The sequence below is a fragment of the Manacus candei genome, unplaced genomic scaffold, assembly GCF_025592945.1.
Source record: "Manacus candei isolate 608988 ecotype Guabito, Panama unplaced genomic scaffold, ASM2559294v1 h1tg000005l, whole genome shotgun sequence".
NCBI classification, from domain to species: domain Eukaryota; kingdom Metazoa; phylum Chordata; class Aves; order Passeriformes; family Pipridae; genus Manacus; species Manacus candei.
In genome coordinates this window covers 5,570,187-5,585,812 of record NW_026138053.1, presented here as the reverse complement: position 1 = coordinate 5,585,812, position 15,626 = coordinate 5,570,187, and the positions used below count along the sequence as shown (strand labels likewise).

The 15,626-nt window shown below is 40.2% G+C and overlaps 1 protein-coding gene across 4 annotated transcripts in view; it reads left to right on the top strand.

The window, feature by feature from the left end:
* Window positions 1-29: 29 nt before the first annotated feature.
* TUT4 (terminal uridylyl transferase 4) overlaps window positions 30-15,626 on the top strand; it is a 43,662-nt gene continuing 28,065 nt past the window's right edge. For 2 of the 4 annotated variants that reach the window (XM_051799391.1, XM_051799414.1), the window contains exons 1-4: window positions 30-176; window positions 8,091-8,766; window positions 10,425-10,588; window positions 13,797-13,913. In XM_051799391.1, coding sequence (XP_051655351.1) covers window positions 8,205-8,766; window positions 10,425-10,588; window positions 13,797-13,913 — 843 coding nt within the window. In that variant the 5' untranslated portion in view covers window positions 30-176; window positions 8,091-8,204. Of the gene's footprint in view, window positions 177-6,704; window positions 6,720-8,090; window positions 8,767-10,424; window positions 10,589-13,796; window positions 13,914-15,626 lie in introns of those variants that run through there. The other 2 variants (XM_051799401.1, XM_051799411.1) reach the window with 2 other exon arrangements.

Below are 15,626 nucleotides of genomic sequence, written 5' to 3'. Positions count from 1 at the left end.
GCCGCCCTCAGCGCCACCGCCCCCGGGGCGCTCCCCCCGCCCTCGCCCCACAATGCACCGCGCGGCGCGGCTGACATGGCGGCCGGGCCGGACTGAGGCGCTGCCGTCGGGGCCTGCAGCAGCCGCGGCCGGGCATGGCGGGGGCGCCGCGTCCGCTCCGCTAGCGCCGCACGCAGGTACCGGGGCCGGGGGCTGCTCGGGGCGGGGGCGGCAGGGGCCGCGCTCGGGTGGGGGGGGCCTGTCCGCGCCGGCGCCCCCCGCCCAGCCCTGCCCCGCCTCGACGGCCCGTGGCGGCCTCGGGCCCCGCGCCTGGGCAGGGGGGCCGCCGGGGGTCGCGGCGCGGGGGCCGCCCCAAGGTCAGCGGGGGCCGGGGCCGCCCCCGGGGCGCATCCGGGCTGGAGCTGCTGCGTGCGGGTTGTTGTTCGCACGCCCTGTGCGATTAAATACGGCGGGGGGAGAGACCCCCGGGGCCCGCGGGGAAATGCCCCGTGTCGGGGCTGCCCTGGCCGGCTGTGCCCCCTCCGCTCTCCGTGAATTATGATGTGACACTCGGGCATCTCTTCGCCGACGTGGTCGTGCTCTTTTGTTGGCTTATTTTATGTACAAATACAGCTGAACGACTTTGCCGCTTTTGCAATAGGTTGCGATTTGCCAGCTGGCTGAATGTGACATGTTACCTGAGGCCTCCTCTCTTTTAAGGTTGTTTCTGGGAGGAGGAGGGTGAGCTCGGAACATGCAGAGAAAAAATATAATCGGATTTAGGCTAAGGTAGAGATTAGTACATTAAAAACATAGTTGTATCTAAGTATGGATCCAATAATTTTTTTTTGTATCCCTGCCACCTCCATGTCACTTGGCTTCCTGAAACGTGTCCTGGATTCAAGGGTCATTGCATTTGCTTGAAAATAGAGGATATGTGTTTTTTTATGGGTTTGAGTTGTGCTTCCAGTTTCAGTAGGTGCTCTTTGGATAGTCTGACCCCAGATAGTTATGACATAATTATTTCCGTGACAAGAAAAGTAAGCCAGCCATGGAAGTATGACTTAATTACAGTATCTGGCAGAAGGTGCTATATTAGGAGTAAGAGGTCTCTTTTGCAAACGCCAATTTTGCACTGAGCTTTTTTTAATCATTTTTCTACTTAACTTTAGTGAAAATACCTTCATAAAATTAATTTTGGGATAAAATTGCAATTTCCCAGAACATACATGTTGGGATTTGTTCCCAGAAGATAAACACGAAGGGATCAGAAAGTTCCTTCTGTGTTCTGCTCTTGCACAGAGGACAGCTGGGGCTTTTCTCTCCTACCTCAGCTTGCAGTGGAAAAGAAACTGCTGGATGCTGTGGAACACCTGCACAGTGCAGGGCATTTACCTGCTTCTTCCCCTGGAGGGAATTGCTGCTGTGGGGAGAAAGAAAGGGGAGCGGGATTTCCCTGTGTCCTACTTGAAAGCAAGATATCCCTGGGGAGCTCCTGTAAAATGTCGTGTGGATCTGCTTGTCAGATTGTGTGTTCATAGTGATGCTGTAAGGCAATTCAGAATTTTGCCCAGCTGAGAGTATATCCTGTTTTCTACTTTTGAAATACTGGCTTTTGAAATTTTACAAAGCATTTCTACTAAATTAACTTTATTTTTGTCATTAGCTTAATGAAATAATGTCATACCGGTACTGACTTGTATTGAGAACTCACAGAAAGAAGGATCCTGCAATTTCTTAGTGGATTAATTCACACAATGGAAGCAATCTAGTGAAAGTCAACATTTCTGGTGCTTTTGGCACATTAGGAAGATTTTGTGTATTGTTTGATAAATTGTTTAACTTAGAAGTCCTAAAAACTAATTACCTAAATTTTGTAACAATGCACACGAATCTAATTTTTACTTTTTTTCTTTTCATCAGAAATGCATGCATACATGCAGATGTACTCATACTGTATCCTTGGCTCATAATTTTGATTCTAAGGTTTCAGCAAATCTTTGGAAAAAACCAATTTGTGAGATGTTCTTAGATTTTTATTTTTTTTTTATTTCTGTTGATGTATGAAATACTTTTTTCAGCAAGAAGTTTGCGACTGGTATGAAGTAGTTCAAAGGCCATCCCTTCCTCAAGGATTCCAGTTGGGGTGAAGGGATCATTATTGTTTAAATATGAGATCCAGGTGCCACAAATACTTGCTGCTGTATGTTTATGTAGCATAAGCACCACATAAAGGGAGGTTAAGAGCAAGTTGGATAAATTGAGTTCAGTGTGTGGCTGCTCTTTAAGCCAGTTTCATGATCCGTTCAGGTCTCCGGAAGCCAGTTTAGCCTCTGAAAGGCTTTAAACCTTGCTGTACTGTGTTTTTCCAACCTTCTCAGAGGCTTGAAGTGTTGTGTGTGTTTGTTTTTAAAGTTGGAGGTACCTTGGAGCAGTTTCTGCTCTCATCACAGCATGTGTGTCACAGCATACGTGAGATTTGAGGCAGGTGCTCCTCTCCTCTGGCTCCAGTGCTTGCTGCAGTCAGTTGTGAAGTAAAACCCAGTAAGAGAACCAAAATGGACTAAAGCATGAGAAGCCTGTATGAAATGGAGAGGTAAGGAAGCTGTTGTATCTTAGTTACACAGCGGGTGTGACAGAGGATGGCTTTCCCCAGTTTGGAATGGGAGTCAGCAGCAGTAGTAGGGTCAGAAATTGTGTTCTTGGCATTGGGTGATGGTGACGTGCCTCTCTCTCACCTTCTCTGTGAGTCACCCTGTGCTGTAGGAAAAACAGTGTCAATGCAGAGAGTGGTGTGTAACAAGCACATCCCTTACAGATCTCACATCCAGCAGATTTTGCTCATTTCGTAATTCAGTTGTAAGATATTTGCACTGACATAGTTACTAAGTTTTGTATCAAGCAAAGCCTTTCTTGTTACTTCAGTTACTCAGCAGTACTTTTGTAATTCAGATATCATGCTGTTACAATTGTATATATTTTTACTTATGTATACACAGTTGTTAATCTAGTGATCACTCCTTGGAAGTTTTTGGTCTTCCACGCTGTAAACACAGCATCAGTTTCCTACCGAGATCTGTATTTTCACTGAGCCCAGAGTGTGTTTTGTTGCATCCCTGATTTGTCTGTTAAATTTTGTGTGCACTGTACTGGCTTTCTTCTAGATAGATTTTTTGGAGTATTATACTTACTAAGATAAATTCTATAGTTTGTAATAACAGGGAGGTCTGTGTAGCACTTGTGTTTGTTACTAAGAATACCGATGGGTTTAGTGCTGGTGGAGCCTGAGGCGCTTTAGTGCCCGGTAATCTCTAGTAGTTTTAGTTTTAAGTGCTTTGGAAAAATATCAAGAATCCATAGTAGTTTGTACTAAGTTATGTCTTGTTCATCATAAAACAAACATAAATGTGTGATAACTTTTTAAAATTATTGACACAGAACATGGGAGAGGCTTGAATGGTTTGTAGAAGTTCTCAGACAGAAAAATAGGCCTAAGGCTGTAAACAGTCCAGAAAAGCCCATCTTCCCCAGCATATTAGGGGTGTCTGTGGACATTATCTGTGCTGCAATATGAACAGAGTGCAGAAGACAACTTTTCCTGTTGTTCCTGACTGGCTGTAACCTTTGTTTGCAGAATTTCCTTTTATTTTTGTGGAGGAAGTTCAGCTGGGCTATATTGGTAAAGAGGTGAGGGGGGCACTGAGGTTAATCACCCCACTTACTGTGGGAGGGCTGACTGGGAGATTTGAGCTTAAGGACAGTCATAATGGGGCAGATAAAAGCAGGCCTTGGATAAAATACACATCTCCCTATCTCAAAGGAGGGAATGTTTTATAGAAGGAGAGTGATAGCACTTATGTTTGTAGTACTTTCACTGTTTATACTTAATCGAGTACTCCCTGGGGAAACAAAACTTGCAAGCCCATTCTCTTTCCCTTCAGTTACTCTCCTGGTTACTTTTGGACCTTCAGCCAGTTGGGACCATGTTTTAGAACATATTCGAAGTAATGTCAGAAGATCATCGAGTTTGTGAGTGTTTTCTGGAACAATCCTGCCTCGGTAAAGGAGAGGAAGTTACATTTCTCGTAGGGAGTAGCTGCAAACCAGTCCATGGTTATGTTCCCCCAGCCCCAGCACGTCTCCTCTGTTTGCCCAAAGGGCTGTGAGCGAGACTGTGACTGGGGAGCACAAAAAACCAGGTACAGTCAGTTCTGCTCCTAATGAAATGATTAAGAAGAAATGCTTTGCAGAAGAGCAGCTCAGAATGCAAGAGCTCACAGTTTAACTTGGCCTATATTTTTGAAGAGGCCCTGTTATGTCAAAGTTTGACCCAAAATGTATGTGTTTGAGGGAGTTAAGTCCAGTAGAACAACTTTGAGAGGAAGAAGTGGAAAGATAAATGGGTAGAAATAGCTTCTCCAAAGTTTTTTGGCTTTTTTTCCCCCCTATTTGAAAGTAAGCCTCACGCTGAGTTTTTGCAATTCAAATGTAGAATTTTCTAATGCTAGTCTGAGAGGTGGAGGAAAGAATCGAAACTGGCAGAAATGAAAGTGAAACACTCTCACTCCTTTGTTTCGTGAGCTTAAAATTATTTCTAAGCGAAGCTAATATTAAACATTTTTAATTCGGTTGCTGTAGGTATGTAGAGATTTAATAGTTTTCTAGAGCTTGAGGTCAGATAGTATCTTGTCTGACCTCAAGCTGTTGTATTTCAGCCAGATTATTTTTCAAAAAGAGCCAAGGGCTGGGCTAGAGTTCAGAGGAGTACCTGGCACTGTACTTTCAGAAAGCAAAGGAAACCAAGTCCCCTGTAACTCCGGGGTAGTGAATAAATGAAATATTCTGAGATGCTTTCAACAGGTTGATCACACCTCACTTTGCAGACCTAGGTGAAAAGCTCTGTTTTTGTTGCCAGCCCGTCTGGGAATAAAATTCTTCTTTGATTCCAGATCTGGCAGTTTGGTATGAGCCTGAGCCTGTGAACAAGATGTGCCATCCAGGTTTCTAGAAAGATGCCACCTCAGCACTGATTCACTACACTCCAGTGTTTTGTTTCCAACTGTGTTATTTTTTTCAGAGGCACTCCTTTCCCTCTCCCTGTTTCCCTCTCTCCCCTCTCTCATATGTAGATGGCCAATATCTGACAGAGGAATCTTTTTGAGACCCTCTTGGGTTTAGGAGTGGTCTCTGTTTTGTTTCTCATGTTAAGTTTTATTAGTTGGTTTACTTTGCAGTTCTTTGTGAGATGGTAATTTGGCACTATCGAGTATGTTGCAGTTTAAATTAATTTTTGTTTGCTAAATCATTTCAGCATTAAAGAGTAAAAGAAAAAAAAAAGGGAAAAGCAAAAAAAAAATCTCCAAATTCAACAACGTTATTATTGCACTTGCATTTCAGATTCAGCATTTCATTGTGGAACTCCTACCTTTTTTGGGGATACAAAATATTCTTGTCTTATGAGATGTCATGACCTCTCTTTATTCATATTTCTCAGGAATAAGGAATATATCTGTGGGTTTTTTTAACATTAGCTACTTACATTTGATTACACTCACTCTCTTGATATGTAATATTATCACAGTACTCAGTTTATTAGCTGGATTCTAGTTTTTACTAAGTTTCCTCAGTTGTTTTTTCCCATCACGTTTGTACGTTTGATTAAAGATTATATATTCTCTTTGAATATATAACTGTGTATTTTATTGAATGAATGAGATCAAATAATTTGAATAATTTTTGTGGATTTTTTTAAAAACCTTCTTTCCAAATATGACTCCAACAACTTGACACATACAAAAAGCAGAGCAAACCGAGGCCCCACTTTTCCTGCGGTGCTGGAGTTCCGTGGCAGCTTTGATGTGGAAGTGGTGCCAACAGGAGTTGTCCCCACCCTGCCAATTGTTTGTTATTACCGGCCGTGCTCCTCCTCCTCCTCCTCCCGGTGCCAGCTTTATGTTAGGCTGGATTGGGGTTCCGGTTTGGTTCCCTGCAGAAGGCCCAGGGAAGGAGCAGCCCGAGGAGCCGGGAGTGAGTAGCCGGGTTGGAGACAGGGTGTCACTGCTCCGGTCGGGTCGGTGCCGCCCCGCGCTGGAGCGGCCTCGGTGTTTGAGGGGGATGTGGGGTCAGAAACGAACCAGAAATGATGGGGGGGGGGGGGCTTTTTTTGTTGGTTTGGGTGTTTTTTCTTCCTCTTGAGGCTGAACGAGTGAAACATAAGAAATAGTTTAGCATTTGAAAAGTCCTACTCAGCTTTCTCTTTGGTTACATTAAAAAAGCCAAACGCACAGTAGAGTAGTAGAGTGTGAAGACGGTGCCGTCCTGTCCAGAGGTGTAACACTGGCCATCTATAGAGCAGAGCTTTACATGGAGCTGGCACTGGAGTCATCCAAGTTTAGCCAACCTGGGGGGCTCTGGGCTCTCCTCACACCCTGGGGCTTGAGCAGTGCTGGGACAGGTGGGCAGGATCCTGCTGCTGTTGGACAGGAATTGCTGTGGGAAAGACAGAGTACAGTCCAGAGGCAAATACTGGTTAATCTTCTTGATTTTTGATCCAGAAGTACGAGCCAGGTGCAGTCAGTGTTTAATAGGAAATAGCTGTAATATTAACTGAATGTGTTTCTGAGATAAAATACTTAGCCATTGGAACAAATCTAGGAGTACAGATTTATTTTTTTTTCTTTTTCAGGTTTTTTTATTTTACTAAAGACTGTGGTACTCATATCAGCTTCAGGAAAATTCCTGTGGGTTTTGTTCGTTTCTTTGCTTTTCATTTTTGAAAGATAATATGTATTTTCAATTATCTCAGTAGAGACTTTAGATAACCATTTTAGTATGTGCTTTGTGTCCTGAAGTATTTTCTGATTTGTGTCTCTTTAAAGTGAGAGAGAGGTAGTAACTGTATTATATAGCCTGAAAAAAAGTTACTCTCTTTTATACTGATAATATTCAGAAAGGTGGTTTTGTGGTTTTTTTAGTCTGATCCTTCCTTCTGGTTCTTATTATTAAAGTACAAAAGTACGTTGTGATACTTTTAATAGTTGTAATTCACAGACTTTTCTATTATTCCTTTTCTTCACTAAATTATGAGCTACTTGTTTTGATGGGTTCTCTAAAACCCAGATGTTTCCATGGATCATTCATTTACTTCCCAGATATGAGCTGGATAGGAAGGAAACTCTGCACTTGCTGTAGTTTTACAAAATTTATTTTCTTTTATGTCTAATACTTCATTCTCATAATTTTTTAATTGTTATCTCAAGGTTATTTATAACAAAATCTAATTTCTTGTTACAGATTCTCCCCCTTTGTTTTCTATATTAATAGGAATAATTCCTTACAAACAGACCTACTTACTCATAACTTCCCATTGGAAACAGCCTTTGAGCTGCAGCCAACATAAAGCTCAGATGATTATACACCACCTAAAGCTCTGAGTAAAGTTAATCTGCAGCTAAACAAAATATTTACTATTTGTGGGGTATCTTTGCTAAGCAAAATCTCTTTTAATTGTTGGCAGTTAACTTATATGAGAGCTGGATGTGTCAAAGGTTTGCTGAGTATCTGTGGGGGCAGGTGGTCAGTCAGGTTTATTATTAATGCTTTACATTATATCTCTAAATGCTTTTTGAAATCAGTTAATAAAATGGAGCTTGGTTGCTGGAAACAGAATTAGTTTTCTCTTGTGGCTAATTTGAGCTGCGTATTTATTGAGTGGGATTTTTTAGATGTGTTAATTTTTTTTTCATTTTTTCCAGTGTAGTTGCAGACATCTTGGTTCTTATTTTTGTTCAGAAAGCCAGAAATAGGAAGGAAAGAAAAAAGCAAGCTGTTGGCACGTTTATCACAGTGTTTTTTGCAGTGTTCTGCCATCTTTCATTTCTTAATATCCCCTCCTTTTTTAAATACAAATCAAGATGATCAACATTTTCATGAGTTTTACTGTAGTACCGAATGTATTATGAAAATTCTCTTATGCCCGGGGGGGGGGGAATATGCTTCCTATAATAATTTGTAGTTACATTTTCCCTTAGAGAAGTTTATTTAATGTGCTGTCTACATAGAGCTTTAATTTTTTCCTTCAATTTAAACATGTCTTCTCATTATTTCCTCAGTAGACAATCAGCTACGATCCTTGCCTGCACAGAGGATTTAAAATCAACTGCAAATTGCTGAAGAATTGCACTTCAAGTGGTCTCAAGAGACAGGAGAAGCAGGTCTTCACTATAATGGAAGAGGCCAAGAGCTCAAAGAATGGAAATCATGACCCAAGGAAGTCTGTCCGTCTTGTCTGTGAGGAAGGCAAACCTGTCAAAGTTACAACTAATCAAAATTACAAACATAATAGGAATGACAAATCTGTGAAGGATGTTGGGAGAAGTTCTCCAAGTGGGAATAGCAGCAAAAAAAGCAAACAAAATGATGTTTGTTCTGAAAAACAAGGGGAAAATAAATCATGCAAAGTAAATAGTTGTATTCCTGGAACTAAAGATATGGGATCAAACGTTCAGGATCGGAGTCATGGAAAAGCAAAAAAATTTTCTAATTTATCATCAGCAATGGAAAACCTGAAACAGACAAAAGCCCAAGCAGTGGGAGAAAACACTCCAGGCTCCCATGTTTCAGGGAATGGGGTCGGAATGGAAAGCTTAACAGCTACACAGAAAGGGAAACTGGTGCTGGAAAATCCACTGGGAGTTCCTACTTTGAAGGCTGGTGTTGATCAGACTGGTGATCCTGGTAAGGCTGCTGCAGATCAGAGGAAAATGGAACATAAGCCTGATGACTTCAGTGAGTATTATTTAACACTGCTTTATCCCATTTTCTTCTGGTGCGTTTGTGAACAGGCTGAAAAGGGCTTTGAAATATTTCTGTTGGAATATTTTCTTCACACAGAGAAAGTTGCTGGTTGCATTTAGAGAGAACATACTGTTAATACAAGTATTTTGCTGGGAGAACAAGAGATTATGATAATAGCTGTCCTTTCTTCTTATGCCTGAGACCTAAACATCTTTGTAAGCTACTTAGCGTGTGTGGGTTTCAGGCAATTTTGTGAACGTAGTGCCTTATGAAGGGGGAACCCTTCATAATATCATTGCTACTTAGGGAAATGCCAGTTATTACTGCTTTTCAGAGGGGAAAAATCAGTAAGAAAAATTCTTTATCATAAGTAGGGGAAAAAAACTTATTTTTTCTGTGACTGTTGTGCTCTTTTGGTTACTAAAAATGTTGAAAATAGGTTTTGGCAGATGGCTTTTTGATTTAGGAAGCTCTGGAATATGTATCATCCATCAGCAGTTACCCTTATGAGTGTGCAATTCTTATACGTATTTTTTAATGTCAAAATTAAATATATTGATCAGGCTTTGTCTCATCGGGTTAATTCCATAGTTCAGGATTTGTCACACTCTTTTAGAATGCGTTTTTCATCTCTAATATGCCATACCAGTACAGACCTTCTGTTTGAAGTATTTCCCACAACTACAGGCAATTTTGTGAATATTGCCTGTACAGCAGTTGCTTGTATGGAAATGGTAGGAAAATAGTAAAGTGTGTATTTTTTAGCTGTCTTAATAAAATTGAACAGGAAAAACAGGTTGAAGTGGCAGCATCCTGTGATCAGTCAGCTGTTTGTAGACCACCACCATCATATACTGTGGGGACCATCTGTCACTGAGAAACCAGGGCTTGGAAACTTATTCAGTTTTGATTCCTCTCTGGTCTGGGGGCACAGATCTCATGTGAAAGGAAAGAAAAAAGAACAAAGCACAAGTAGCCCTCACTTTTGCTTATGTAAAAATGACAGGAGTAGTTTGATGTAGATGTTTGTGCAGATTAGTGGCCTATGACCAATCCATAGGCATCTGGAGGAACTGGCCCTTGGGAGCTGCCCTGTGTTTGGGAGCAGCAGCGTTCCAAAGCTGTGGGTGGTGAAGTGTCACAGTGTGTTCAGGTGCAGCTCCAGCAGCTTCCAAATTGAGGGCCTGAAATGCCTGATGACTGACTCTGTAAGGTCATATGGGTGAATGGCTTTAGGGCAGTTCTATGACTTATTCCCTTAAAATGTGCTGTGTAAAATAATTTTATGCCTAATATTTCTTATATCTGTTACAGTAGGGCATCAAGGTCTTGCATACTCTGTTCTGCATGACAAAAAAAAGCTACTTTCTTGCCCTAATAAGAGACTGTGAAGTTATGACTGAAACACAAAATTAAACTACCATTTTTTAAACTCTTTTTGATAGCACTCTCAGTAGCAGACTAGTCTCTGAAGTCTCTCTAAAATACTGGTTAATATACTGGAAAGATTCTAACATTTAAGGTGATTTTCACCAGCCTTTGGGAAAAAAAACCTGGAATGTAGCTCTAATTTGTGCTTGGCTCTTATCTAATTTTCACTTTTCCTCTCTGTGAGTTATTCTGAAGAAAGTAACTGTTTCTTTCTGTAGGTAAAATCAAGAATTCTGAATCAACAAAAGAACATACTTTGGAAGCAGATTATTTAGAAACCACTGCTGTTCTTGATGAATCCAATCTGACAGTTGAACAGCAACTGGGATTGAAACAAGCCGAGGAACGGCTGGAAAGAGATTATATCTCCCGACTTGAAAAAGTAGGTTGGGTTGTTTATCAGATAAAGAAGAAAATGTGTGTCCTCTCTCATTATCATCACCATGTTTTGGTTGGGTGGTATTTCTACTACAGTCTCTCCTTTTCTTCTTAATAATGAATCACTTTATGGACTAGGATTTATCCCTGGTAGTTGACTGGTCAGTCATTGTGGCTGATGATATGGATTGGAAACTTCTGGCTCCTTTTGTGGTACATGTAGCCTTTGTAGAACAGGATTTTTTAACTCTGCAGACCTAAAGGTTTCCAGTTCCATTGTTTACATAAGATTTTCTGGAAAGTCTGGTTCCCTGGCAATTCAGAATGCAGGGTTGAGAAGAACTTTGTGCTCTCTTTGGTATATCAGCCTCTCCCCAGGCCCATATTGGGGATGGGTGCTTACAAATCTACATCTAAACTGCTCTTAATAGTATCCCCAGTGAAACAATGTCCAAGTCAGTGTGAGCAACCCAGCAACATTTCTAAATGTCTAATTCAAGTATATCTTTTAGTGTTTTAATCCCTCTTATGTTGTCCTAGGAAAATAACCATAAGTTTATTACTTCTTTTTCACATCACCTGCACATTGGAAGATCCTTACCATTCTTCCAATCTTCCCTTCTGTAGACTGTCTTTTTTCACTGGTCTTGGGGGTTTTTAGTGGTTCATTCTTGTTGCTGTTCTGCAGACACCCATTGTGTAACTGGTATCTAAACTGGACATGCCATTTCAGCTGAAGTCTTACATATAGAGAGGAAAGCTGGCTGCATCTGTGTGAAATGTGGCATTTTTGTTTAGCATCTTTGCTTTCTTTAGCAGCAATAGGATGTTGGCTTGTAGTTTGACTAGCAACTTGCTTCAGAAATGCTCCATCAGGTGTTCCCAGCCCTGGATTTTTGCAGTTGGCAATACCTAAGGAGGAATGATACTTTGCTGTGGTATTATTTAGTGGCAGCTTATTTATTCCATTCCTCTAATTTGTTATAATTATTGATTTTTTTCTTATTTTACATCTTCTGTATCCCCTCCCAAGTTTGTGGCTTTCACATTTGTAGTCAGCACACCCTCTGTTGCATTTCCCAAGTCTTCAAAAAGGTGTGGATATTTCTGACCCCACAAGGACCCCTGCTGAAAAATTCTTGGCACATGCTTTTAGGTGTGTGTGCTCTGAGGACAGTTCTCTGAGCAGTTTTGCTGCCACCTTACTGTTCTTTATTTAGGTAGTATTTATGGTCTCCTTTGGAGACTGATACTGTGACAAGTGACAAAAACTTTGTAAAATTCTAGATACAACATCTGCTGCTGCTTCTTCAAGCACTTTTAAAAAAACAACCCTAAGTTTGGGTTAATGCAATTTGTTTGGAGCAGGTCAGGTTGTCACCTTTGTCCCTGTGTACTTTTTAATAATTTATTGCAGTATTTTTCTGAATGCTATTTCTGACTGGTCTCTAATTCCTTGGCTCATCTTCTTTAGACTTTTAAAGATATTCATAAGTTTCTCTTTGCTTGTGATCTGGAACCTTCCCATTCTTCAAAATACAATTAGCTCTGTTATAGATTAGCTCCTTGAATATCCAAGGACAAATTTCATGAGGCCTGGCTTATTTGAATGCATCTATATTACACAGGTAGTAGTCTGTAACATTTTATCTTGCTGTTTTTGTCTTGCTATGCCCCTTTCATAGCAGTTAAGCAAAACTAGAGGATTAAAAAAGTCTTTACAATAAAGGCAAAATAAAAGTTGTTACATGATTCAGCCTTTCTGGCAACATCTATTGACATAATACAGCAGATCAATATTGTAAAGAAATACACAGATTTTTAAGATACTTTCATTGCTGATACTCATTTTATTATAGAAGAGTGGTAAAATATTACTGAACTACTTCAGTCATCAGGTATCAAATACGTGAATCTTCCCAGCTAGTCAAGTGTAACTGTCTATTGGCTGTTTTCTGAATGGATATTTAATTTCATCTTACTGGGTATCTGTCTCATAGAAAATAAGGATGAAGAGACTTACTAAGTGAAGCATAATGACACTATTATTTTACATTGATATTTACTCTGCATTTGGAGAGCATCAGACTTTTTTTTTTTTTTCCAAAAGCAAAAGGTCAAACTCATTAAGTGAAAAAACCTGCCCAAATTTAACAGTGGTTTAGGTTTCCTTATGGTAAGTCAAAATTTGTTTAAGTGACCTGTGGTCCACTTTAGTGTCTTAAAGTGGTGTTCTCTGTTCATTCATTGTTATGTCACTGCTTAAACATCTGTTGTTTTCAGTGTACTTTTTGGTTTTGGGAAATACAGATGTATTAGAATTCAGATGAAAATGTAAAGTAGGGTTAGAAAATACAAGTGCAGGATGAGACAGGTGAAGTGAGGTATTGGCAAACAACGCCTCCCCTTTTCTGCCTTTTAGTCTAGTAGATCTTAATGGTTTTCTGGCTGAATAAACTCCACAGCATCCTCTCTTGGACTCTCTGAGAACAGTGATTTCCCTTCTTCCCCATCATCTCCAGAGTTTGGCAGCTTCTGGCAGACTCGGGTCTCCCCAGTGGCCACTCTCCATTTGTACTCCACCTCTCCCAGCCTGTCTGTACATAAAGGTGCTTGTTCTGCATGTTTCTCTAATTCTGGGCATCCCAGATTAGTCATCAAAATGCAACAGCATCAGAGATCACACCTTCTTCAGTGTCATTAGTGAGTGGTCATGTTCCTCGCTCCCTTTTTCATGGGACTGCAGCCCTTGCACAGAGTGCTGGGGATGTGCTGCCAAAGCCCACCACCAGCTGTCAGCACACAAAGAGTGGGTAACATGAGGAATACTTGCTGTTCTCTCATCACAGAAAGGAGGGGAAATGCTGGGGTTTATTAAATCCTGTTATTGTCAGCCTGAGCTGTCAAGGGAATGGTTTACTGGCCTTTAGGTCAGCCTTAGAAAGCATAAAGTCTTCAATCTTAATCATCCCTCACTAAAATGTCCTGAGAAGTATCATATTTTAGTCATCTCTCTTCCTTTCCTTTCTTTCCCCACTTGCCATACAGGTAAAAATCCCATTTCTGCCGTTTTTTTTCTTTAAGATTACTGAATGTTTGCAAAGCACCTTGACTTTAAAAGTATTGCGTGCAGTTTATTATTCAAAGTATTGAGTTTTTCAGGCACTGTTGGGAGAAACATTTTCTTTTAATCTCTGTCCCTTTTTCCTCAGCGCTCCCCAGAATACACCAACTGTCAGTATCTATGCAAGCTCTGCTTAGTTCACATTGAAAACATCCAGGGAGCTCACAAGCATATTAAAGAAAAACGGCATAAGAAAAATATAATGGTAAGTTAAATAAAATTTGGGCTATTTTTTCTTTTTTTTTTTTTTCTTGAAAAATAGATTTTTTGTTATATGGTTTGTTTTCTTTGGTCATGTTCATTTAGGTGAAAGTTTGTGTGCTGAGCAGAGATGCACAAATTTCTGTTTTCTGTTTGAGAGGAAGGGCTTGATGATCTGTCCAGGCAGAGAGGAAAGAACATTTTTGGTCACTGCTTCTGAATTAGTGTCTCTGAGTAGTGGGCAGTTCATCATACTTTTAGTAGCAGAATGCAAGGTAACTTAAGTGAGACATATATGTACTATATAGAAATAGAATTAGTTTTTCTGTTTTTTTCCAAAAGTAATGTCATTGGTCATAGGATCTCCAGGGACTAGAGGTGGGTTGGGAATGTTGGTTTTTTTGTTGTTTTTTTTTTTTTTACTTAGTCTGACTTGTGAAGTTTAGTAGTTACAGGATGGAGGGAGACAGTTCCTGAGTCACTCATCATCTGCTTGGGTTTATAAATATGTTTAATATGAAAAGCAGTTCTAAGGTTTACAAAGAGAAAAGCAATTTCTTTATCAGACACCATGGTGGTGTGGTTTGCTCAAAAGAACTGTTACATGCATGAAATCCAATAAAAGGTACGTAGATTTTCCTGCCAGCCTGTTTTTGTAAGTGCTGATGAAGAGCTACAAATTTCCCAGTGTGTTGGGTTTTGTGATTTAAATGGTTAAAATTAGTCTTTCTACAACCATTCCCCAAATTTCAGTCAAATTACTGTCTCTCGTTCCTGTGTATTTCTTACCATACTTCTGTTTGCTATTAATGCTTTAATTCCATAATTTGTACAAGTCATAACCTGGAAAACTCTGGATGCCATAAATCCATTACATCTCAGAAAGTAACCTTTTTGTATTCAGTGATACTGGTAAAGGATTCTGGTTCTCTTACTGTCATGGAAAAAAGAATGAACCAGCCTCATGTTTGTTATAAAAACAGTTTCTTACCATGCTTTTCATCTGGACATGGAGATAAGAATTGAGGAATGAGGTTTCTGTGCTGCTGAATGGAATGCTGGGGCACAGGGAGCAGTTTCCGTGTTTAACACTTGTCTCCAAATGGCTTTATGTCCCTGCCACATTATAGTGATACATATGTAACTGTCTGAATGTTACTTCATAAAATACACTGTGTACAGCTCTAGGAGATACAAGACTATCAAATAAGCTCAGCAGCAGCTGTAGTTTCCCAACTCAGGAAAAATCCTAAAGTAGTGATGTAAAAAAACCCTTTAAAAATGCCCATATTCTTTCTTATGCTAAATCTGTTCAAATAAGAACAGAAGAGTTGAGAGATGCAACCTTAGAACTAAGCACACATTTTCATACTCTACTGTGTTTTCCTAGTGCTTTATGTTATGGTTATTATTTATTTCTCTTGTCAGTCACATTTCATTTAGTCAGTGAATTTATGAAACAAGAGGTTGCTGTACTTAGTCCCAAATGACTTGATGAATCTGACTTGTTCTTGCTGTTGGATTAGATGCATTAAACCCAGTGCTTTCTGGCACCAGCTGTTTAAGCAGCAATGGGACTGAACTTATAAAAATTCCTTGGAGCTAGGAATACTTTTCCTGCCTCTGATACCTTTCCTTCAAGTATAATCCACTCTCAAGAAACCAGTATGACTTCTCCAGCTCAGTTACTTTTATTATATGGGAACAATTACAGCTT